At 55.9% G+C, this 18,827-nt stretch overlaps 4 protein-coding genes across 4 annotated transcripts; 3 read left to right on the top strand and 1 right to left on the bottom strand.

Annotated features, from left to right (window-relative positions):
- Positions 1 to 1,653: 1,653 nt before the first annotated feature.
- Positions 1,654 to 2,397, top strand: BZA05DRAFT_52370 (uncharacterized protein). Its single transcript, XM_051488394.1, has one exon. It carries the CDS (start codon positions 1,779 to 1,781, stop codon positions 2,250 to 2,252), a length of 474 nt encoding a protein of 157 aa, XP_051339093.1. The 5' UTR covers positions 1,654 to 1,778; the 3' UTR covers positions 2,253 to 2,397.
- Positions 2,398 to 8,362: 5,965 nt separating this feature from the next.
- BZA05DRAFT_399098 (uncharacterized protein) lies at positions 8,363 to 10,086 on the top strand (the record flags this gene model as incomplete). The annotated part of the gene is made up of 2 exons (XM_051483765.1): positions 8,363 to 8,956; positions 9,094 to 10,086. Coding segments are annotated over exons 1-2 (1,191 nt in total), but the record flags the coding sequence as incomplete, so codon positions are not given.
- A 2,730-nt stretch (positions 10,087 to 12,816) lies between these two features.
- On the top strand, positions 12,817 to 14,891 carry BZA05DRAFT_52299 (short-chain dehydrogenase). The gene is made up of 6 exons (XM_051488393.1): positions 12,817 to 13,298; positions 13,356 to 13,804; positions 13,855 to 13,981; positions 14,034 to 14,117; positions 14,178 to 14,261; positions 14,340 to 14,891. Exons 1-6 carry the CDS (start codon positions 13,226 to 13,228, stop codon positions 14,474 to 14,476), a joined length of 954 nt encoding a protein of 317 aa, XP_051339091.1. The 5' UTR covers positions 12,817 to 13,225; the 3' UTR covers positions 14,477 to 14,891.
- Positions 14,892 to 15,254: 363 nt separating this feature from the next.
- Positions 15,255 to 16,685, bottom strand: BZA05DRAFT_399091 (uncharacterized protein). The gene is made up of 2 exons (XM_051483764.1): positions 16,523 to 16,685; positions 15,255 to 16,441 (listed from the first exon to the last, which is right to left on the bottom strand). The coding sequence occupies exons 1-2, from the start codon at positions 16,582 to 16,584 to the stop codon at positions 15,289 to 15,291; spliced, it is 1,215 nt and encodes a 404-aa protein (XP_051339090.1). The 5' UTR covers positions 16,585 to 16,685; the 3' UTR covers positions 15,255 to 15,288.
- Between the last annotated feature and the right edge of the window lie 2,142 nt (positions 16,686 to 18,827).

Raw genomic sequence — 18,827 nt, 5'->3', positions numbered from 1 at the left:
ATGCAGCCGTGTGTGCTTGTGGCTCGTCCGCGTGCCGGATGTTCTTGGTATGTTCGATGTCCATGGCACATACATGCCCAGTCCAATCCAATCCAATCCAATCCAGCCATGCCCAGCCCAGCCCACCCATCCAATCCGCAGCTCAATCGCTCCAGCCTTCAGCCTCCAGCCTCCAGCCTCCAAGCCTCGACTACGCGGATTGGCAAGTTTGCGGGGGTTGGCATGGATTGGCGAAGGCGGGGGCGGGGGCGGGGACACAAGCGGCGCGGCGGACGGAGGTGGAAGTACGCTGCTCTTTCTGGGAGCTTCAAGCCTCTAGGTCTGCCTACATTGGCGAGAGTACAGCACCTACAGGCTACAGCCCGTATTCAGTCGGAACCACGCACATATGGACAGTGGAGACGGAAGGCTGCGTGCTCTGCGTCCCTCTGCGTGCTTTGCCGAGTATGTAGCGATGACAGCAGCAGCAGCGGCACTGGCAGGTCTCAGCTATCATCTACATGCTACCGTATCATCTACATACATGCTTCATATATTGCGTTTGAAGGCGGTACGGTACGGCAGTCACTCTGAAGTCTAGAGTCTAGGTACGGTACGGTTCGGTAGTCTGGATCCCTATCTCATGTATATTGTGTATGTGTGTGTAATCGATCGATTTTCCAGCTGGCCAGCTGGGAGCGAGCGGTTTGCAGGCAAACCCCGGGTGCTGCCTGCCTGCCAGACACCGGCCAGACACCTGCCAGACACCTGCCAGACACCTGCCAGACACATGCCAGACACGTTAACCCCTCCTCTGAGTCCCTCCCCTCCCTGACTGACTAACTAACTAGAGTGCTATGTATACTCCACACACCAGCCAGTCCCGAAACTCGGAAGTGGTGGCGAGTCTGCGTCGTGCGAGACCATGAATCACGATAAGCAGATATGGTAACATAGCCATCCCTCGCCGAGGCAAAGGCAAGTGAACTGTGATACCCCCCCCCCCCCCCCCCCGATTCGCCACGATGCTTGCATCGAATGATTGGAAACGCAGAGTGCAACAAACAGCGCGGACGGACGGACGCGACAAGACGAGTGAACGAGCGGCTCCCCCGGAAGCGATGGGATCCGACCTATATGGGTTCATTATGTGGTTACTGAAGTAGGTACTGTACTTGTATATACCAAATGAAATTGAAATTGCCGCACCGTATAGCGCGGCGAAGGTCGACCGTCAGTCCTCGTGAATCCACAGAGAAGGAAGGAAGGAAGGAATGAAGGAAGGAGTGCGCGCAACTGCAACTGCAAACAAAAACAAGCTTTTCCCAATTAACGGGAGCCACGCAAAAGTGGAAGCTCCGAAGTTGGGTGACTTGCGGTTTCAGAAGGAAATGCGGCCAGTAATTAGATACTTACCTACTTACCCAGAGCACAGTAGCTGCATCCAAGACAGCAGCAGCCCGGGGAATGGGAAGGGAGGGAGGGACGAGAGAAATCTTCCATGCCATGTGCGAGAGAAGCAAACGAACTGCCGACTGCGGCGCGGGTAATGGGAATTCTCGCTAGGGGAGGGGGGGTTATTCGAGCGCCCTCCTGAGCGACTGAGTCCTCTGCGCTCCCGAAACGTGGTGCAGCATCGGGTCGAGTCTGCCACGTGGATGGAGAGAGGGGCCGAAATTTGGGCGTTCGGGCTTTCGAGCATTTGAACATTCGAGCTTTCGAGATCCGAGACTTGACCGTACCTACCGAGGACGAAAGGGCCGGATCGGCGGAGACTCGCTGCACACCTGCTGCTGCTGATGCTGCTGATGCTGCTGATGCTGCTGACGGTCCGGGTGGCTTTTCGTTCGCCTATATGGTTACCTCCAGTCCAATCCGTCCACTCCAACCAATCCAATCCAATACGATCCAATACTATCCATCGCACCACCTCACGCCCGCTATTACCCCGGAATCTCGGCCGTCGTCGTCTCCGAACCGCTCACCCGATGGCTTGGGAGCCAGCCAGAAGCGACGCCTCATGCGATTGGCATATTTCCCATTCCAGCTTGTCCATGGTCGGATCCGAGACATGGACGTGCAGCAGACGACAAGACTCGATCTCATCATCCGTGGGGGCGTGTATGCATTCATCAACTATTGGCCTGGCAACACCCGTTCCACCGGACCCGCCGACCGCACACCAGTTGGCATGGCGGATAGGTAGGTGTAGGTATAGTAGACCCACGGTGCTCCGTTGGATTCGGATGAATGGGACATGCCGCATGAGATGAGATGAGGGCGTGTGCGTATGCGTATCTACCGTATCTATTCTATTTGCTCGCGGACCGCTGCGGGAATATATCGCTCGTGAAAGTTTCGTTATCGGCTCTTCGTCGGCGGGGCCGTCTCCTCCTCGACCGGAAGGGGAATAGGCGCTCAGGTATCGAATGCAGCGTTTGTCCGTTGCGAGATGATGGAGGTGGCAGCGGCAGTCGGTGGTTACAATCGGGATGGCGAGTAAATTGTCTTTGATGCCTTGCGTCTATTGGCGGTGAAAAAGGGGGCCTAAGGCACGCGCACATTACCTCCTCCTCTCTCCTCTCTCCTCTCTGCTTACTCTACTGCCGGTTGTCCAATGGGAATGGCGGACACCCACAGAGAGGCAAAAAAAGGAAAAACCTGTGCAATGAGGGATGTAGATCATTCCCTCGTGGCAGGAAGAATCCGATGCCCAGATCGCGCAAGCTGCTGAAACCTCCGAACTCGCAGTACGTGCATTGTGCAGTTTGCAGTGTGCAGTGCTCGTGGCAATTCTTTTTTTTCTTCGTGTGACAGACTGTGGAGGAGAGAAGGTAGGTGACAAATCGGCGGCCCCCACGGGCAGGCGAGAAGAAGAACAAGAATAAGAATAAGAAAAAAGAAGGAAGGTGAGCACTCTATTTCGCCCGGACATGAAATTGGGTCTCATGCAGTGGCTGGCCTGTCGCGGATCTGAGTGAGGATGAAGATGTGTGTGGATGGGGGCGGTATCTCTTCCAGATCTCCCAGCTTGAGTGGATCCGAAGCACATAGAGTATACTGGGTATTAGAGTACCTAGAGTACATCCAGCAATTACTCACCTCCTTGGCTGGAAAGTATATATCCAGCCGAACCTGCTCCACTGCGACGGCAATCAATCAATCGCCGTGGCCAGCGCGCCGTACGCGTAACTCCCCGTCCCGTCCAGTATCGCTCCCTTCTCTTCAGGCAGGTCGACGTCGCATGGCGCGTGTGCGTTTATCCGGCGGCGGCCACAGCGCAGCAGCAGCAACGGCGATAGGGTAGTTGCGCCGGTTGCGTTACTCTCGAGTTGATCCGCGCGAAACGAGGCATGAGGTTGGAGGGGGTGGATCCGCGTCGCTTTCGAGTCTCGACCTCAACTCGACCACAACCCTGGCCAAAAAAACCGGCCTGCTATGGATAAACCACCCTCCCGGTTCGGTACCTCGCCAGCAAATCCTTCACCGGAGTTGATGTATTCTCGTCGTGCCCCTGGTTCCTGCCTGCTTGGTTCCGAACAACGTTATTTCTTGACGGTCAAATCCGGATCCTCGTTGATGAAATGGACCTCGTGCCCACCACCAGCACTACCACCACCACCTTCACCACCCTCACCTTCACCACCCTCACCTCCACCTCCACCATAACCACAACCCAACAGCCACCCACTCGCATCCCAATCCCAATCCCAAGTCGCAATTCATCACTCATCCCAGGCTTCACCAGGCAAAAAAAAGTAAACCCCCCGCATCCCGCATGTCGCAGTCGTCACTCCAATACGAGTATCAAGTCCGTTCTGCGCGTCGTAGAAAAACCGTCGGCGGTCGCAGCTGTACCGTAGGTCGCGTGCCCGTTTCCATGCCCGTCAATCGTCATCGTGGTCGTCGTAGTCGTGTATCGCATCCCGTATCAACCACCCCGTCCGTCTCTCTTTCTCAGCCCCTCCATGCACGGGCGGCCGCTGCGCACGTATTTGTATCTAAGGTTTTTCCGAGCGAAAGGGCCTTGCGGAAGTCGCTGGTCGCTCGCCGCTCGTCCGCCCGGCCGCGTTAACTGCATGCGGAAAGCCTCCGGAACAACCAACAGTTCCGCCGGTGCTAGTTGACTATGTAAGTGCCCTCTTTGGTGGGGTCCCCGCCAATAGGATAGCGTATACGTTCGGAGATGGAGAGACAGGCAGACGGACGGGGGTTCAGATTCGATTGGCGATGTTTCTGTTTCTGTTTCTGCGAGAGAGAAAATAATTCAAATCAACGGATGGTGACGTGAGTGGCTCGCTATTGCGGGCAATAAATGAATTATTCCTTTCCATTCTCTTCTACCTGCTCTGCTGCCTACGGTTATCCATCGTATGTAGAGGAGTACATACGGTACGGTACGAAGCCGAGGGGAATAAAAACAACCTCCAGGTCCCATCGATACCGTAGGTATGTGCCGAACCGATGGCTACCCAGATACCTACCTACCAAGTATGTAGTAGGTAGGTAGATACTCGACCAAGTATCTCGCGCCAGGTGTTTCCGCTCAAGCGCGTCTAACCATCTCTGTATATAGGATAGTTATGTACTGGTAGATTGGCGGTACTTCCGATCCCGAATCATTCTCGTCACCACCGCCGTGGCCAACTGGATATAGTAACTAGTCCGTCCATCCAAACTTCCACTGGTATGTAGCTGCACAGTGCGAGAGAGTCGAGACTACTCTATAGTAGAGTAACTAGAGCACTTTTCGGGTTGTCCTCTACATACACCTTCACACGGAGGACCAGTTGCGGAGTTGCGGATGAATCTGAGCGGGGACACCCATCCATCGAGTACGGTAGGTACGGTATTCGCTCATTTTGTTCGAGATCCCCCACCTATAAGTTGGCTGCTGGCACCGTCCAGACGGAGGATTCGACAGGAACAGCATAAATACACACACCCATGCCGCCATCATCGATCGTAATATAGGTGTCTAGATGCGTGAAGGCAGGTCAGCAAACAAACAAATAGCGGACGCTGCTATAACCCCCTCCAAAACCCCCGTGAGCGGGGCAAATATGTCCGTACGTATGCTCGTACGTACGTACTTCTCCTTCACCAGTGATGTGTAGGCTTTGCCTCGTCGCACCGGACGAGGCGTGCGCATCCTCTAAAGACTGGGAAACGGCATGCGCTGTCGCATCGCATCGCAGCAGGGGGACTGAGTGGGTTGTCGGAAGGGGTATCGTGGACCGGCACGAGAAGGAAACTATCCACAAAAGCATGTATATTTGCTGTCGGTCGGTCCACTGCGGCGGGCAGGTCAGGACGAAGCGAAATTCCACTCCGCCTTCCAAGTTCCTCCTTCTCCCTTGGCCGGCAAATTTCCAAAAAGTGTGGTTGGTTGGCTGTGAATATTACCACCCTTAAGCACTGCGGCACTGCATAACGCCCATCGGGCCGTCTACGCTCCTGACGTGCGTTGATGTTAGGCAGCAGGCAGCAGGCAGCACATTGGGTAACTACGGTACCGTATCGGCCGTAAGTCTCTGACGTGAATCACAGTAGATCACTCGGGCGCCGCTGGCTGCAGGATGCAGCGGCAAGCTCCGGAGGATTCTTTTTGTCGCGCGGGAGGTATGGGTATAGCGAGGAGACCAGAATGCATACGGGCATCGGGCTGGAATAGATGGAACTTCCCGTGCGGTCGTTTGTATGTAGAGTACATACATCGAGTGAGGCAGCTCCTCGAGATCGTGGCGCCGCGGTGTGCCTTGCCCTGCCCTGTCCTGCCCTGATTCGGAGTGCTCCTACATACCAGTTGGGTATGAATTCCACACATGCGATGCCACCGCCCATAGCCCATAGCCCGCAGCCCGCAGCACTCCAGCTTCCCGATCGAAAGTTCGAAAGCCGGTTTTGCTGACGGCTCCTTGGCCAACACCCCTTCAGGCCGGCCAGGGGTCGAGAGGGGAGCACACACAGAAGAAAGAGGGTATAGAGGTTGATCGTGCAGGTATTCAGTGGATGATGATCAAGAAAGAAGAAAGAGAAGAAGAAGACCCCGCCATAGCCGCCAACGTTGATGCCCACTACTAACCACATTCGTTTTCTCCCGCCGACAGGTCCTCCTCTCGCTTCCTCCTCTCGCTGATCCACACCAGAATGCAGGAGTTACATACATCTTACATACCGAGACCCGAAGACAGCCGATTGCATAGGTATGTCACCTTGTCGATGCAGTCCTCTGTCGGCTCTGCCATCCACAGACCACTTGTGAAGTTGTGATTCCCTCGTTCGCGTCGGTTGTCCATACGCGAGCAGTCTGTAGTAGACGCGGGGGCCTCAGTAAGAATGAATAGGGTCTTGGAGATGTGTATCTATCGAGCGTCATCAACCTAGCTATACCTAGTACAGTGCGACTGATCGGGAGCTTCGACCTACATCTACGACTCCTCGCCCTCCACGTGAAGACGGAACACTGCGTTCACGCAACTACCTACCACAAACGCGGCGCGCGGCCAAATTCTAGCCACGCAAACAGGCGGACGGGTCTCCATCCACCAGAGTCTGCGGCTAAATAGCGAGTGATAGAGCATGCATATCCGTCTTCATGGAAGGGAGGACTCGACTCCCAGTCAGGACTCACGCACGAGGCTTGAATCGGGAGCACATATGAGTGAGTGTCTGTGCTGCGCATCAACACACACACACTGGGCCTACCGCCCGTCCCTCCCCCCCGACGAAGCCCCCTCCAGTATATCTAGATATACCAAGGTAACCTGTAGGTAGATTACGATCACTCAAACACCCATGTTGTTCATGTAAAGCCTTTTCGCCGAGCAGCCCCCGAGCAGCCTCAATCTTGACAACTTCGAAAAAACAGTTGTCTCTGTTGTCTCTGTTGTAGAAAGCGGAAGAATATGCGTTTTCGGAATACTTGCCGCGTCCGTTGCCTCCAGGCTCTAGGACTCGGGAGACACTGCGTATGGTGAGGAGGAGATATTTACCCATACATAGCCATTATCCAACCCTCCATGAGGAGAGAGAGAGACCTTCCCGTTTTATTTCGCACCCTCCATGAGGAATACGTATCTACCAGAGTCCGCGGGCCAAGCAGCGAGTGACATCATATGCGTATCCGTCTTCGTGGTTCGAAAGAGGTCACAACTCGCGCACAAGGCTTGCATTGGGAGCACATATGAGCGAGAGCATGTGCTGTACATTGGCACGCACTGGGCCTACCGCTCGTTCGTCTCGCCGAGGCACCACGCAATCCATGCACATAAAGCCTTTTCACCAAACAGCCCCCGAGAAGCCTCGATCTCGACAACAGCACTCCCCGCGTTACTTTCCCAACACCACCTGGCGACATCTACTAGGCTATCACAGTCATTTTACGTATGTGCTCCACGGGTTCTCCGTCAGCAGTTCCGATTGTCGTGCCCAGCCCCACATATGGCGTTTCGAATAACTGCTGTCTCTGCTGTCTCTGCTGTAGGAAGCGGAGGAATACGTGTGTTCGGAATGCTTGCCGCGGTAGGTAGGTGAGTCCAGAGAGCGTTTTCTTGCAAGCCTCATTGCGTGGGCGACAACGGAACCACGTTCAACTTCCGTGGCAGCTCATTCCATCAGAAAACTGTCGCAAGCCATGGATGATGTGCCAAAACCTTTCGCAGTAGACATGGAGGCGTGGCCTTGCAGCGTAGCGCGGCGGCGCCGCGATGACGAGTCCGGTGCTCCTCTGGTAGGCGCTCGGGTTTGCGTCCGAAGTCTTTGGGGACGAAGAATGCTGCCCGCTACCTCCAGGACTCGCAAGACACTGCGTATGATGAGGAGTTATGTACCCATACCTATGGCCACAATCCGACCCTCCGTCATCCATGAGGAATACCAAACCACCCCCCTATCATGAGAGCGGGAACTGCTCGGGTGGCAGCGCCTACGAACCAGTAAGGACGGCGGCCCGGAATCGCAAGCTCTAGCTAGGAAGCACTCGGGTGCCGTGCTTGAACTCCTACCATCAGAGCGCACTAAAGAAGGCCCGCTTCTCACTCCGCCTCGCCCTGCCGCTTCAAGATAAGATGCTATGAAGAAGGGAGTGGGGAGTGCGTAGTAACAGCGGCAGTGACACCAGTTCCTCAACCTCAGGGCCGTCCTCCCTCCCGCCTCCTCTCCGCCCGTCTCTCTTCCCGCTCCCTCAACTCCCACTCCAACTCTTCACTGGCTGCGCCGTCCACGGCGGCCCCCACTGTCGCTCGGATTAATCATTGGTCTCCATAAATCATATAGCTGTTTTTGTTACTTCGTACTTCTTCTACTCCGGGCCGGTGCCCTTCTATATATGCAGTTCATTATAGTAGCTATGTAGCTACGTCCTCTCTACATTACTGGTGGAATCCGTGGAACGTGCAAGATTTGATAGGTGCCAGCCGACACCATGCATGATGTGCGCTTACTCCACATTACAAGTCGCACATCACGGACCCCGCGATCGCCAGACGAACACTCTCTGCCTACCGGACCACGAGCGTCAACCGACAACCACCACTTCCACGATGGACCCTCTTTCGGTTGCCGCATCGGTAGCAGGGTTATTGCAAGCCGGAGCCAAGGTCATCGGCTTTCTTTCCACCGCCATCGACGCCCCCAGCACTGTCCGCAACGTTCTCGCAGAAGTCCAAGCGCTGCACGGGATATTTCGCCAGTTAGACGACTTCATCGTCAATTTCGCCCAGCAGAGCATGACTCGCAAATCCAGAATTGCAATCGACGACCTGGTAGTCATCCTGACGGGCTGCGTGTGTACCTTCTCGGAGCTGGATGGGGAGCTCAAAGGCGTCAAGACGGACTACGCCTACGGCACCAAACATCAGTTGGGGGCCTGGGACCGCGTCAAGTGGGCAGCCAAAGACCAGGATATCGCTAAGATACTACGGAACCTACAGATGCATAAGACTTCGCTGAGTCTGTTGCTGTCGGTTTATACATGGTTAGTTCAGAGTTCTTCTCGATCGATATATGTGTATCGATAGGTTCCCAGGGCTCCACCCAGCTCCCCCGAAGAATGGATGATCTCCTTCGCACCCGACCACCGCGTGTGTACGGATAGTTGCTGACGAAGCTCAGCTCATCAACGCAGCAACTGCAAAACGACATGGCTGAAATGAAGCAGCTCATGGCGACAGTCCTGCAGACGAATCCAGACCTATCGGAGCGCATGTCAGCAGCCACTTCCTTTGTGGGCGTCGTTGCCGCGTCCTCAGTCCGCTCCAGAGCTTCGGTCTTCTCCAGTGCATCTGTCCGATCCTTTCGCAGGATTCTGGGAGAGACTCGGCTGTACAGGAACGCAGCCAGGAACTCTTCATCGAACTCCTTCAAGACCATCGGCACCGCGGAATCCAACTGGTCTCAGCTCACCGGTGTGAGCCTAGACCAGATATCGAATATATCCGTCATCTTTCTGCCCATCTACCCTCTCGAGCTGAATAACGGCGATATGTACGAGCAGCGGAAATCCCGCGATAACCTGGCGCAACTGCTCAGTATCACCGGGGAAGGACTCCAACGGTTACAGCAGAGCAGCAGCAAGATGACTACCACGGTTCGGCATCGCCTGACCCCTGAGATGAAGCGGGCCGCCATGTTGTACAACGCAGCTCGCAAGGGAGATAACATCACGGTCAAAATGCTTGTAGAAAAGTTAGGAATCGATAAGGAGTCCCGGAACCAGAGAGGATATACGGCGTTGCACTGCGCAGCTATCTCCGACCAGAGAGATACAGTGCAGCTACTGCTCGACCTCAGTGCAGACATCGAGGCCAAGGATAACTCCGGCCATACGCCGCTTCACCTGGCAACCGTGAACAGGCACACGGCTACACTGCAGCTACTTCTCGACCGCGGTGCAGACATCGAGGCCAAGGATAACACCGACTGGACGCCGCTTCACTGGGCGGCTGAGAATGGGCACACGGCTACACTGCAGCTACTTCTCGACCGCGGTGCAGACATCGAGGCCAAGGATAACACCGACTGGACGCCGCTTCACTGGGCGGCTGAGAATGGGCACACGGCTACACTGCAGCTACTGCTCGACCGCGGTGCAGACATCGAGGCCAAGGATAACACCGACCGGACGCCGCTTCACAAGGCGGCTGAGAATGGGCACACGGATATCCTGCAGCTACTTCTCGACCGCGGTGCAGACATCGAGGCCAAGAATTACTTCGGCTGGACGCCGCTTCACCTGGCGGCTGAGAATGGGCACACGGCTACACTGCAGCTACTTCTCGACCGCGGTGCAGACATCGAGGCCAAGGATAACACCGACCGGACGCCGCTTCACAAGGCGGCTGAGAATGGGCACACGGATATCCTGCAGCTACTTCTCGACCGCGGTGCAGACATCGACGCCAAGAATTGCTTCGGCTGGACGCCGCTTCACAAGGCGGCTGAGAATGGGCACACGGCTACACTGCAGCTACTTCTCGACCGCGGTGCAGACATCGAGGCCAAGGATAACACCGACTGGACGCCGCTTCACAAGGCGGCTGAGAATGGGCACACGGCTACACTGCAGCTACTTCTCGACCGCGGTGCAGACATCGAGGCCAAGGATAACACCGACCGGACGCCGCTTCACAAGGCGGCTGAGAATGGGCACACGGATATCCTGCAGCTACTTCTCGACCGCGGTGCAGACATCGACGCCAAGAATTGCTTCGGCTGGACGCCGCTTCACAAGGCGGCTGAGAATGGGCACACGGCTACACTGCAGCTACTGCTCGACCGCGGTGCAGACATCGAGGCCAAGGATAACACCGACCGGACGCCGCTTCACAAGGCGGCTGAGAATGGGCACACGGCTACACTGCAGCTACTTCTCGACCGCGGTGCAGACATCGAGGCCAAGGATAACACCGACCGGACGCCGCTTCACAAGGCGGCTGAGAATGGGCACACGGATATCCTGCAGCTACTTCTCGACCGCGGTGCAGACATCGAGGCCAAGAATTGCTTCGGCTGGACGCCGCTTCACAAGGCGGCTGAGTGTGGGCACACGGCTACACTGCAGCTACTGCTCGACCGCGGTGCAGACATCGACGCCAAGAATTGCTTCGGCTGGACGCCGCTTCACAAGGCGGCTGAGAATGGGCACACGGCTACACTGCAGCTACTGCTCGACCGCGGTGCAGACATCGAGGCCAAGGATAACACCGACCGGACGCCGCTTCACAAGGCGGCTGAGAATGGGCACACGGCTACACTGCAGCTACTTCTCGACCGCGGTGCAGACATCGAGGCCAAGGATAACACCGACCGGACGCCGCTTCACAAGGCGGCTGAGAATGGGCACACGGATATCCTGCAGCTACTTCTCGACCGCGGTGCAGACATCGAGGCCAAGAATTGCTTCGGCTGGACGCCGCTTCACAAGGCGGCTGAGTGTGGGCACACGGCTACACTGCAGCTACTGCTCGACCGCGGTGCAGACATCGACGCCAAGAATTGCTTCGGCTGGACGCCGCTTCACAAGGCGGCTGAGAATGGGCACACGGCTACACTGCAGCTACTGCTCGACCGCGGTGCAGACATCGAGGCCAAGGATAACACCGACTGGACGCCGCTTCACAAGGCGGCTGAGAATGGGCACACGGCTACACTACAGCTACTGCTCGACCGCGGTGCAGACATCGAGGCCAAGGTTAACTCCGGCCATACGCCGCTTCACCTGGCGGCTGAGAATGGGCACACGGCTACACTGCAGCTACTTCTCGACCGCGGTGCAGACATCGAGGCCAAGGATTACTTCGGCTGGACGCCGCTTCACCTGGCGGCTGAGAATGGGCACACGGCTACACTGCAGCTACTTCTCGACCGCGGTGCAGACATCGAGGCCAAGGTTAACTCCGACCGGACGCTGCTTCACCTGGCGGCTGAGAATGGGCACACGGCTACACTGCAGCTACTTCTCGACCGCGGTGCAGACATCGAGGCCAAGGATAACTTCGGCTGGACGCCGCTTCACCTGGCGGCTGAGAATGGGCACACGGCTACACTGCAGCTACTTCTCGACCGCGGTGCAGACGTCGCGGCCAAAGATCGAGACGGTAGGACGGCGCGACAGCTGGCGATTCGGGAAAGGTACGAGCGCTTTCCATGGCTGCTCCTTGCTCTAGAGGCCACAGACGCTGTAGAGCGCAATCAACCGGAAGTCTCAGCCAGTGCAGACAATAGCCCAGCCCAATCAAAGACAGCCAGCAGCCCGGCGATTGTAGCCCAGCCCGGGCTGGTGGGCCGTAGCGAGTGGGTTCCAATGATTCTTTCCACTGCCAGTATCCTCGAGGGTGATCCAGCACGGCCACCTCCTGTGTCCCAACAACAACCGCAACAGAATCACCTCCCACATCACCCCCAACGAGATATCAGACACAACTGAGAGCGCCAATCTCGCACCAAATATTGAAGCCGGAGATCGTTGAGACTTGTGAATGTTTGCGGCATGGCGTGCTTCCGTCACTGTGGGCCTGTTTTCTTAGTAGCTTTACCTTTTATGTACTGTTTTTTTTCTTCTGTTTTCTTCTGTCTTTCTTGAGGGTGCTACCGGCGTGGGCCTGTTTCCGATCTACATTCTCTACTCTTTCTTCTGTCCTTCGTTTTGTTGTCACAGGGTTGCCCTAAAAACTATAGGATCCAGCCCGCCCAACGCCGTTTGATATCCCGGGCTAGGCTGCCGGCCCATCGACTCCAGCCCGGGCTACCTGTCACATTAGCCTATCATCCCGAGCCCAGCCCATGAGCTTTTCGGGCTGTGAGCCTGCACTGCATAAATCAGCAGGCGAGTGACATCGTGTGCGAGTAACCAGCCGGCGTGATTTCATCCCGAAAAATCATTTATGAATCATGATACACGTTCGGGGCTTCGGAGTACCGGCTCACCAACGAAGGATCGGAATACCGAGTGCCCGGAAACAAGACATCGGGGATTGACTGCGTCTGAGTAAGTATGTATCTGCCGTCAGACGCACGCACGGCCCGGAGGTTGCGGATTTAAGCGGTTCGGCTGATGCTCTAGCCGGGGAACTTGCAAGATGCCGCCACGGCGGGCTAGAATGGCCCGGTCTTGGGGCGTGATTGTCGTTATATATTCCGCGGCGGCCTGAGGACGAATATTAGAAATTCGGAATTCATCACAGCAAACATCAGCACCAGTACTCCCATAGTAGCTACCTCAATCACAAACCATCCCACCACTGCCATGTCTTACACCAACACCACCACCGGCAGCGAGATTGCCGATCTCTTCGCCTCGCAGATCACGGGGAAGACCTGTCAGTCCCTTCTTCCTCCTCCGTCTCTTTTCAGTTCATGCACTTACCGACACACAGTCGTGATAACCGGCCCCTCGAACGGCAGTATCGGCGCACAAACCGCGCTCGACTTTGCCGCGCACAACCCCGCGCGGATCATCCTGCTTGGCCGCAGCGAATCCAAGGTATCGCCGGTTCTCGCCGCGATCGCTGCGCTGGCGCCGTCCGTGCAGACGAAGTTCGTGCAGGTCGACCTGGCGGACCTCGCCTCGGTGCGCGCGGCCGCGGAGCAGATCCCGACCGGCGTCGATGTCCTGGTCAATAACGCGGGAGTGATGGCGCTGAAGACGTACACGAAGACCTTTGATGGCTTCGAGGCGCAGTTTGGCGTGAACTTCCTCGCGCATTTTTTGCTCGCGAATCTCCTGCTGCAGCAGGGGAAGCTGGAGAGGGGCAGCAGGGTCGTTAATGTTACCTCCGCCGCGGCGAATATGGAAGGCTTCCGGGAGGACGACTGGAACTTTTCCGTACGTAGCTACGACTTCTAATCTGCTGGTGCATGCGCTGACCGTGAAAGGACGGGGAAACTTACCACCCCTGGCTCGCATACTGCCAGTCCAAGGCGGCAAACATCCTCTTCACCAGTTCTCTCGCGGAGAAGGCGAAGGCCCGCGGAGTGCTGTCCTTCTCCGCCCACCCTGGCCGTACGTTCCCAGCCATACGTAGCGGTTGCCTAGTTAACTGACACATCAACAGTCATAAACACCACCGGCCTAGCAGACGACGTTAGTGCCGAGTCGTTCGCGGAGGCGTGGAAGCTAGGGACCGAGAGGAACGGAGGTACATACCTAATACACACTCCCCCATTCACATAGAGCTCATCTGATCCGGTGCGAATAGGTGTCCCGCCAATCGAGGTGGTGAAATCGCTGGCGGCAGGATCAGCTACGTCTGTGAGGGCGGCTTTGGACCCGACTTTGGAAGGTGTGTACTTACCTGCATCATATGGGCTGCGGGAGGTGATGGGTGGTGACTGACATGCATGGTGGTGGTGATGAACAGACGAGTCCGGTGCGTATATGAAGGATGCCACTGTGGTCCCCAGGGAGAGCATGAAGGAACACCTTACGGATACAGATGCGGCGGCGAAGCTCTGGACACTGGCGGAGGAGCTGGTCAGCGTGAAGGTTGACTTCTAGACTCCAGACTCTGTATATATAGAGAGAGGGTGGAAGCAATGTGGCCTCGAGGAAGAAGATTAAACTTGTGTATGACGATCCAAGGAGTCGTGGACTCGGCGACGCAATCAAGACACAAGAGATTAAGTTGGAATCGATTAAGCATAAACCGCGTAGCCCGTCTGGATGTACTCGCGTCCAGTGTCCAGTATCCAGTATCCACGTACTCGATGCATGCATCACTCTTGACTCTCGACTCGAGGGGTGAGGGTTTGGAGCTCTGGCCGACGCAATTGTTTATCGCAATACTGATGCGTCTCCCGGGCTACGTAGGGGATTGGGATCCAGGCGGAACTAGGCACCACATACTTTGGTGGATGGGATAGCATTTAGGGTTGGAAGTTGGGACTTGGGAGACGGATTCGATTGCGCGGTGTTTTTTTTTGTAGAAAAGTATGTGATGCAATGTTGGAAATACGTAGTCTACTATAATATAATAGATGGGAAAATCGAAGAACTCGGTGGGAAAATCGATGGGCCAGTTGTTTGCTAGGTATAGCTACTTCAAGTACTGGATGTGTGTGGTAGGGCATTGGAGGTTTAATATTGTAGGTGGAATCGTGTATACGTGTGCTACTGTGGCATAGATGCGTGGCTTATGGAAGTAGTTGAGTGGCAAGTGCACGGGCTCTGTGGCTCTGGCTCTGTGGCTCTGTGGCTCTGTGGCTCTGTGGCTCGACTCTACATATGACTACACCGCCACTCCGATTCATAATTCACGGGCATGATACGATGAGAATGGCCGTATGAGGGTGATTAATTGCTAATGTACATCACTCTGCATCTCCATAAACAAACTGGCGCCAATTTCTATCCAGCTGTCTGACCCCATGCTCCATATCCCAGCCCTTCTGCTGCACGATTAAGCGTAGAGCGCCTTCCAGCGCATCATCCATATCCCCACCCGCCGTATGCAAATCACTCTCGATTAGCACATTCTCGTCCGGGACAGTCCTGATGGTGTCCTCGATTTTGCTCAGATGGCCCTTCTCGGGGCGGGCATTGATCGTGCTCGAGAACGAAAAGAACAGCTGGGAAGGGTATAATTTCGTCGGCGTCGGCGGCGCCAAGTACTGCTTCAGTGTTTCCAGCGGCGCCGAAAACGAGTGCAGACATATCCTTGGCGGAAACGGCTTTGGCTTTTCGTCACGCTCCTCTCCCCCCTCGTCCTCATCCGACTCTACGTCCGACCCCGCCAAGTCGGGAAGGTACTCGTGATCGCCCGCGGCGGTCTTGCGTCTCCGCCGCTTCCGGTCCTTGGGCCGTTCGCGCGGGATCTCGTGGCCCGCCCACGCCTCGCGGAAGGAATCGAAGAGGATCCCGTGGCACTGCACGCCGTGCACGCTGACTGCCCGCTTGAGCTCCCCCGCGAGTGCCAGCTGCGCCAGGAAGATAGTTTTCTGGTGCGAGATGGCCACGCGGTGCTGTGTCAGTCCGCGGCCGTCGCGGTGGCCGGGCGTCGAGCCGGCGGGTCCCTCTGTTACCGTGGGATGCGGTAGACGGAAGCCCCGATCCAGGCCGATCTCGCCGATCAGCGCGTGCGGGAATTCCACGAGGTGCTGCCGCAGCTCTTGCAGCACTGCTGAGAGCGGGCGAGGACATGGGAGCTGCAGGATGAAGTCGGCGTCTGGGGGTGGAGTCAGGACTGCCGTATAATGCCGTAGCTTCAGGGTTTTCTCTTTCTCCTCCTCATCCTCCTTCTCCTTCTCTTCGGAGGGGCCGTCGCGGTCGAGGTCGCGGTCGTCCTGGATGAAGTGCGAGAACCATGGGTGATACCCGAAGCTTGGGATAACCTTCGAGGGGTGGGAACGTGCAACCTGCGCGACGAGGTCTTGGTCTTCGAGGCGCGTTCCCATGATTGCCAGCGTCGCCGCCTTCATCTCGGGGATGGTCGAGATGGTGGCCATGGTGTCGGTCGGATGACAGCTGTGTGTTGCTGTCAGTCTCTAAAAAAAAACGAAGGGGCCGGCATGAAGAGTGGTGATTTTTATTTTTTTGGTAACGTACTGGGCATCATGGACTCCCACCTCCCAGGGGATGTTGGGCTTCTGTGTGATGGTTTCGGACATGGTTCGGCTTGTTCGTCTGAAGTATTTTCGGAGACAGTGAGGATCTGGAGGATGCGGGGGAAGCTGCGCCGGGATGAGGGGTGCAGGGTGGACATGACGCACAGATGTTGTACGAATAGCTATCGGTGGCTGCCTAGGTACATTAGGTAGGTAGCCTAGCCCCCACTTCGAATGATGGAATCGGAATATGAGAACGACAACATCAGAGGGGGCGGCGGCGGTAGAATGATTCACTACTCCCATACCTGCATTACGGTATTTCCTTCATATCAGAACATCGTACAGTGTTGGGGCAGATAGGTACGGGTACTTACTTAGCTACCTGGAGACTCGCCACCAGGCGCGATGTTTCCTCCACCATCTCGGGGAAACCGCGGTTGTAAGCAACGGTGCGGGTGTAACCAACACGGAGAAATCCAGTCATCCGGATGCTTGGGGACTTTCGTCTGGGTACCGGGTGTCAGCAGACTCTCAGCGGAAATTTCGCTTCTTCACTTTCTCGCCTCGTGTTGAGGCTGGAGTGACGGCGTTTCTTCACTGCCGCCACGGCGATGTAAGTGCGTTTTTGGAATCGCTCGTTAAGTGGATCTTCCGCATCGCTCGAGTGCATTTCACATCGCTCGTCAAGTGCGTGGTTGGCGGAGTTTCACCCCACACATGATGGAGCGAATGGAGAAGTACGGCCGCGGCCGCGGCGGTGGACGGTCATCGGTGCTGGAGAGGCACGCACCACCCTCCGGTGACAGCAGGACCAACTATAAGTACATGGAACTCTGGGCTCCACGGTCCAATAATATGCATAACCAAGTATTCGACATAAACTCCGAGTAATTCAAGTCTCAAGTAAGTACATTGCACCATCCTGTGACGTCTTCGACAGCCGCTATCAAACCCGAAGTTGGGTGCATACTCTACTTACTCTACATACTGACATGCGGCCAGCCCCAAGGCTCGTATATTGAGTTTGCCTGGCCACGGATACGGGCTACCCACATACCTAATGCACCGACGCCGTCCATCAATCGATTTGGTGCGGGGCCGCCGCGCCAGCAATGGCGTTGCAGTCATGACTCGTGACTTGGTGCGCATGCGCATTCGCAGGATAGTTAAGGTCCGTTGTAATTGCATCGTTTGGTCCAAACGTGGATTGCGGTATGTACATGCGTACTTGTTCGGGCAAAACTCCTCACGACGATAACGGCAGTCACCCATCCCCCATAACAATAACATACACCACGCAGTATCTCTCTTCAGCCCCCTCCCGGTGACGCGTTTCCTGTCCAGCAATGGAGTAGGCTTTCCCACGAGTGCGACCTGTTTGCTATGTATGAGCATAATGTAAATATCTGCCAAAGTCCCGATTAGGCGCGGAGATTACCGGACTGGAAGATGTACCGCCTTAAAAGGGAAGTCTCCCATGTGAGTTTCTACAGTAGAGCGTTTCCCTCTGATGGACGGCTTTCGTTCAGCACGCCGCGAGAGGTATTATCTTATCTTACGTCCAGATCAATCGGAAGCAGCCAGTTGGGAGGGGCTGGGCCGTCTTTTTTTTTATTCATCGATTGGGCTGGACTGTCCCCTGACCGCACCACGCGCCGGTCAAGCAACGGCCGAGTGGACGCCCATGCCTGCCCTGGCAGGGCCTGAGATGATGCGCGCTAATACGCCGATCTGGGGATCCAGTGGCAGCTGCTAACCATCCCCAGTCAACAAACATTAATCCGACGTCGTACCGCACATCTAAACAACAAGTCATCCTCTCCATCCACAACCGCCCCCTCCCCCCCTCACGCGGTCCCTTGCTGGGGGTACGTACTCTAGCTCCTACTTTATAAAGCCCCGATTGACTCGTTCTGGACCGCCTCTATTCAACCTTATCGACTCTCCCTACACGCACCCCTCCAGTAATCATCGTCATCATCGTCATCACCACCACAACCACAATCACCGTCACTCAAAACACTTCGGTAGGTAAAATCTCTATTTCAGCTGCTTCAAGCCTCCTTCCCATAACCTTCCATTACGTCTTGAGGGACAAAGTGTCGGGCCGCGCCATGCAAGAAGGTATAGTCCTCATGTCTTGCCGTGAGCGAGCTCAGGGCTGGCTCGCATTAGAGCTATTCTACGGGAGACGATATACTCTCTCTATGTTTCCACACAGAACTAGAATTGTATAAGAATCACTGTGATTTCCTCGTCTTGCCCCACCAACTCATCGCTCTCGATTCAATTCCTAAAGCCTA

Source organism: Tricharina praecox, assembly GCF_024521635.1.
Source record: "Tricharina praecox strain CBS 144465 chromosome Unknown BZA05scaffold_13, whole genome shotgun sequence".
Lineage (NCBI taxonomy): Eukaryota > Fungi > Ascomycota > Pezizomycetes > Pezizales > Pyronemataceae > Tricharina > Tricharina praecox.
Note: the sequence above shows the minus strand (reverse complement) of the source record. Positions and strands in the feature narration are given on the sequence as shown.

Excerpts from the sequence above, each read along its gene's own strand:
- BZA05DRAFT_52370 (XM_051488394.1), top strand. The coding sequence starts at position 1,779 with ATGCTGCTGATGCTGCTGATGCTGCTGACGGTCCGGGTGGCTTTTCGT.
- BZA05DRAFT_399091 (XM_051483764.1), bottom strand. The coding sequence starts at position 16,584 with ATGTCCGAAACCATCACACAGAAGCCCAACATCCCCTGGGAGGTGGGA. Across the intron at positions 16,442-16,522 it reads GTGGGAGTCCATGATGCCCA|CTGTCATCCGACCGACACCA; the intron begins GTACGTTACCAA and ends AGCAACACACAG.
- BZA05DRAFT_52299 (XM_051488393.1), top strand. The coding sequence starts at position 13,226 with ATGTCTTACACCAACACCACCACCGGCAGCGAGATTGCCGATCTCTTC. Across the intron at positions 13,299-13,355 it reads GCAGATCACGGGGAAGACCT|TCGTGATAACCGGCCCCTCG; the intron begins GTCAGTCCCTTC and ends ACCGACACACAG. Across the intron at positions 13,805-13,854 it reads AGGACGACTGGAACTTTTCC|GACGGGGAAACTTACCACCC; the intron begins GTACGTAGCTAC and ends TGACCGTGAAAG.